This window comes from Carassius carassius, chromosome 39 (genome assembly GCF_963082965.1).
Source record: "Carassius carassius chromosome 39, fCarCar2.1, whole genome shotgun sequence".
Lineage (NCBI taxonomy): Eukaryota > Metazoa > Chordata > Actinopteri > Cypriniformes > Cyprinidae > Carassius > Carassius carassius.
In genome coordinates this window covers 19847285-19853284 of record NC_081793.1, presented here as the reverse complement: position 1 = coordinate 19853284, position 6000 = coordinate 19847285, and the positions used below count along the sequence as shown (strand labels likewise).

Below are 6000 nucleotides of genomic sequence, written 5' to 3'. Positions count from 1 at the left end.
TGGCTTCGGCACCAGTGTAAAACATTAAAATCTTCACAATCACAGGAAGAAGGAGGCGGGAACTGGGAACCCACTCATCACAACGATATAGCCCACCAACATTAATAATGAACTGCAATATCCTTAGTGTGATTTTCAAATTGCAATTAAGTCCGTGTGCGTTGCGTGTTTTGAAGGTCTCAGAGCAATGTCATTAAAAGGTTCAATCGGTCTTTTTTTACCTATTTCACAATTATTTTAATCTCCAAACTGTTTTAGATAGTTCTGCTTTGCTTCTTATGCTTTTCTAAAAAAGTGTTGGATTGTGCTCCGTTCTCGCCGACACACACGGAAGGATCATGAATGCAACAAAACACAGCAGCGCAGATCACACTTCACTGGAGTGAGCCTGCTTCACGTTTTTATGGACACTACATATTTTAACGCCAGTAAACAAAAATTAAAACTTGTAAATTTGTAGTGAAATTTTCAGTTGTACTCTAAAATAAAATGGTTATTTTTCTTAAATACTTAATTTCTGTCATAAAAATTTTAAGTAAGATTAGGTTTAAAGTAATTTCACTCGTTGTTTTTTTTTTTTTTTTAATATTTTGGTGGGTCGTGAAATATATTACACTTGTCTAGGTGGGTCGTGGAATGGAAAAGTTTGGGAACCACTGTTCTAATGTATTCCAGAAGCTCGGCTCCGCAGGTAAAGGATCTTCAGTAGCTCTCACTTCCCGCTTTTAACGCACTTCAAAGGTCTCGTTAGGTCCGCAGCAGCAGGGGGCTCCAGGGATCCCTACAAGTCCACCACCTTAACGGCCTGTTTAGAGGGAGAACCCTGCTGACAGCCCCCGGTTCCCCATCTAAAAAATTACAGTCCTGTTTTACAAGTGGGCCAGGAGGGAGGAGGATAAAACCCTCTGGTCCTAGAGGCAGGTTTAATGAGAGCAGGAACACCATCAGCTCCTCTCGCTCGCGTGTTCGCATCTAGGGGTCACGTGCACCTCATTTGATTCCTATTCAAACACTCACTCATTTAAAGATAAAGATATATAGATTTAGGAAAATAAAAAGTGGTCTTTCTGAAGCAGAATAAAACTTTTTTGTGCATGTAATTGGATGCAAAAAAAAAGAAAAAAAAAAAAGAAAAGAAAAAAGTTAGGACTATCGCTCTAATACATATGAGTGACTGATAAATTAAAACATGCACAATCAGCTAGTTTAGAAGAGCTTGGCTTTCTTCTTCATGTCGTTGCGCTTCCAAAGAGGAAGTCTGTCAAACTCATGGATCTTCATCCCAAAAATATCAAAGAATGTCACGGGAGCCAAGTGGCGCTGGATATAAATAAGAAGAGAGAAATATTGAAGAATTACAAATCATCAGGCATGTGATCAGCTAAGACAAGAAGGAACTTTCTCCCCCATTTGATATGACTACAGCTACTAATAAAATTGCTGCATCTTAAAATACGTTCAAAATGCATTTATTGTTTTGAAAACAACAACAGTAGCTAATAATAATAGTTTTTGTCATTTAAATAATAATTTTGAAAAATAATAATAATAATTAGTATTATAAGCAATATTTTACTATTTAATAAGTGTTTAAATAAGCTAGTTGATAATAGCAATATAAATGAAAACGTACAGCAGTATTATTCCAACAGTGATATTTTATTAAATTTTTATCATTTAAATAATAGGCTAATATTTCAACAACATCAAAAATAATTACTGTAAACAATATTTGTATTATTTATTATTTTATTTAGATATGTGAACATTTAATGATAAGAACAATACTGTTGTTGTTATATTTTACAGAAAAATAAAGGCATTTTGGATGTAGCCTTAAAATCCAGCAATGCCATTTCCTCTGATTTACGCAATTCAAAGCAGTCATACTTTTCAAGTGGCAAAGAAAGAGTAATTTACTTTCATGCAATATCCATTCAGTGAGGTTATCGGGTGCCATTTACCTCCAGACTCGTCCTGTCCACATCCTTCGGGAGCTTAGCACGCCCTCTGTTGGTGACAGTGAGCATTTCATATGGATACACCTTTACAAAAGGAGGGATTGTGTTGTTATGGAGAATGCTATGCGAGGCATTTGCCAAACACAATGAACTGCTGAAAGCAAATGGACAAGGGGATGATGCACAGTCATTATATCCTAACATGACACACAAACACCAACTCTTGCCAAAATACAACACTGCAGCACATAGTGCTAGTGAGAGAGTGAGTAGGAGGTGGGCAGAGCATGCAGAGAGGAACAATAGTAGGTGAGCCTTGTGTGACACAGAGTGTGAGCATGTACTGTATTTCCAAACCAGAAAGTCTGTGTTTCTCAATATGGGAAAGAAGTGCTGGATAGAATAATATAATATGCTTTAAGTACAAAATAGATACAGTTAGCAGCTGGGGGTGTGGTTTAGCATGGAGAAGAACAAATCTTGGTTCCTGTACCATATTCATTTGTATGGGGGAAAATAACATTTTCAGAAAACACTTAAAGTTTTTGGAACAAGTAACGTTAACAGACATCACAATGAATATTTCAAATAAGCGAAGAGCAAATGCAGTAAGTAAATGTCAGAAAACGTCTCACATTCAATCTAAAACTTGATTAAGCTTTTTTGTTGTGGTAATCTCACAAGAATTAATGTTTTTTTTATCTGTACTACATAATGCAAAGTAATCTTTGCTGCAGATATTATATGAACTTCCATAGCCGTCTCTTAGTCTAGTCTCCTTTTAGCTAGCAAATGTTGGAGTTCAGAATGTGCATTAAAAATAAAAAGATTCTATAAATCCATTTATTTTCACCACTGAAATGAATGGGTAACTATGGTCACAGATTATTATTTATTTATTTTTTACAGCTGGCCAGGCGTTTTTGCCAACTGCATTTACAGGAAGGAATTATAATGCTGTTAATGCTAGCACTCTACAAACAGTTAACAGTCTACAATCATGCCAGCTGCTGTTTCTTATAAATTGCTGGGAAAACCTATTAAATTGTAATCTATATAATCTAGCCAATAACTATTAGCTATAGGGCCGACGCAATGAGTTTAAGTTCAGCCCTAGAGAATCAGGCTTCTGGGAAACTAAGGCAACCACTTTCACAAAATATTACCATATGTAACCATGAAGCCTCTTTAATGAGAACCAGGAGTTCAGAATGATTGAATGATCTCTAAATTTTGCACTGCTAAAACAGAGTATGTCAAGTGATGACATCATTTCATCGTAGCACTGGAAGCTGTGCAAGTTATGCTAGGCTTGTTCTTCCCACTGACCATCGCCTGTGAAGATGAGCCAAAATGATGGCACTGACTGACTAATCTTGGTTTTTGGAAGGGGGTTGATTATTTATTGAACAGAGGAGCATTTTGAGATGGAAGAGGGAAGAAAAAAATAATTGTTGAAAATATTTGGGATACTTGCTTTATATTCCAACATATTAGGCATAGACATTCCCCTGTCCATTCTTGTAATGGAATCTTGGGCATCTTGGGTGGGCTATAGAACAGAACACATACACGTGATGCAAATGATAAGAAAAGAAAGCAGAAAATTGTTTTCAAGAATTCAGAACCTTGGGAAATAGTCTGGATCTAATTCCTAACAGCTTTTGTATCAAGTTCTCAGAAGGGCAGTGGATCAAGCCACTATCCATGTGATGTGTTCTCAGGGGTGGGGGAGTTTTTCAGTGTATCAAACCCTTGACTGTGCTCTTGTCTTTCCCCATGGCTCAAACTCAGACACAAGCATAGCAATGAGGACATGAGTGCCATTCTGGTTACATGTAGCATGATTTGACTTCCATGTGTGTATGACTGCTGATGCACATGCTCAGTAAATACTGCAGGTCAGTCACATACCTTGAAATCTGTGTAAATCAGAAAGAGACAAATTCCCAAATATTGCTAAATATGACTTAATTTTATTTATTTATTATTTATTAGATGTATTTTAAGTATTAGAAGTATTGAATTTTACCTCTTTGTCCTCCACACACATCCCCATAACTGTTATACTGAGATAGTTCTGTAGACTGGGGCTGGAAGCACAGACAAAAAAAGAAAGTCATTAAAGATGCACTTTAATTTGTTATAGAGGCCTAATTTATTCCACATGCTCAAGAAGTCTCTTAGGTTTACCAAGACTGCATTAATTTTATCAAATATACAGTAAAAATGGTAATATGGTGAAATACTATTACAATTTATAAGGCATTCAAATTGTATTTGAATGTATTTATTAATTAATGTATGTGACGAGTGGGGCGGGGCCGAGAGACGTGGGAACAGGAGCGAGGCCGGTGGAGTGATTGGAGATGAGCGACACCTGTTCGACCCACCGAGTCCCACGGAAGAGATGGAAGGATATAAAACTGGAGCGACGACAGTGACGGACAAGAGAGGACCAGGCCTGGGTTTTAGTTTGTGTTTGCTTTTTATTTGTGCGCGACAGTCGTCCGCGAGGGGCTGTTGCGCTGTTTTGTGTTTATTTTGTTATTAAAGTCTTTATTTGATTGTCCGCCGGTTCCCGCCTCCTTCTTCCCGATGATTATGAAGGTTTATTCGTTACAATGTAATTGCTCAGTTATTAAAGATGCTTATTAATAATGGTTCTTATCAGTGTTCAAAACAGATTTTCTGCTTGTTATTAATTTTTTCTTTGATGAATAAAAAGAAAACGTTTTCTAACATTAATAATAATAAGAAATATTTATTGAGCACCAAATTCTGAAGGATGATGTGACACTGAAGACTGGAGGAATGGCTGCAGAAAGTTTAACTTTGCTATCACAGGAATAAATTACATTTTAAATGCCTTTTACATGCACTTAATAAATATAGGTAAATAACAGATGAATGGCTGAGACTTACCCGATGGAGTCCATTCCGTCCATATCCAGGCAGAGATGATGTTTTAACCGTTTGGGAGTCTATAACAGAGGACAGAATACTTTTGTACTAATATACCAATGTCTGAATAAAGCTATATTTGTTGTGATTGCTTTGAAAGTATGTGGCATTATACCTGTGGTGCAGTTAGCATATTGGGAGTCAAAGCGCTGGGCGGCCACACTTCGTATGTATCTCTCTCGGTTCCTCTCCTTTTCCATCTCCTCCTTCAGAATGAGCTTCCCGAGTCCAGACTGGATCTGCAGTTAAACACAGTCTTATACTGAGTATACTGAGTATTGAAAGTACGATCACATAGAGGTTACATTTATTCCACTTTAGCATACTTATTAGCCTGCATTTACAAAGTATTAGCCTTATTCAATAAACACCCCCAGTCACTGTACATATATGCAAATTACGTGTGTTTGCATAATTATTTAAGTGATTTGGATATTAAAACAATGCAGACAGCATGTGTAAATAACAATTTGCCATGCAGCATAATTTGGCACATATATGCATTTACGTAAATGGCTGCTTTGACTAAAATAAAAAAAAATGACACAAGGAATGTATAAGCATTAATACACGCTTGACCTTGCTGAGATTTTCTTCCTGAAGTTGTCTGCGTTTCAGTTGCTCTTCCTCTTCTTCATCCCGTGACCGACTCCTCCCGTCTGATCCTGCCCCGTCCATGACCAAAAAAGATTTTCAAAAAAGAGGAAAAGGAAAAAAAAAATCATTGTCATTGTACCCATGGTGACCTGCAACGGAACCTCAAGAGTTCAGTTGTACACATAATCAAATGAAAATAACAATGAGTTAAATCATATAAAAACAAATCATGAAAAATAAAAACATGGTTAGACTGAGTGGTAAAATGTTTTTTCATTTACAATGAAATGTAAAGCCATCTACTGTATAGCATCCTAAAGTTTTAAAACCACCAGATCTGGCTCTAGGATCAGTCAGATGGGAACACCAGGCCAAATTTACCAGCAGCAGTCCAAGAGTTCTCCACCCACAGAGCAATGTTTGAATTCACAGATGGCTTCCATTGATTTTTGGTTACTGCCAGCAACAGGAGCGTACC

At 36.9% G+C, this 6000-nt stretch overlaps 1 protein-coding gene across 1 annotated transcript in view; it reads right to left on the bottom strand.

The window, feature by feature from the left end:
- Window positions 1-660: 660 nt before the first annotated feature.
- LOC132121572 (actin-binding LIM protein 1-like) overlaps window positions 661-6000 on the bottom strand; it is a 66516-nt gene continuing 61176 nt past the window's right edge. Inside the window, exons 25-28 of the mRNA XM_059531096.1 lie at window positions 3981-4054; window positions 3439-3508; window positions 1965-2045; window positions 661-1320 (exon numbers count right to left, since the gene is read on the bottom strand). Coding sequence (XP_059387079.1) covers window positions 1207-1320; window positions 1965-2045; window positions 3439-3508; window positions 3981-4054 — 339 coding nt within the window. The 3' untranslated portion in view covers window positions 661-1206. The remainder of the gene's footprint in view (window positions 1321-1964; window positions 2046-3438; window positions 3509-3980; window positions 4055-6000) is intronic.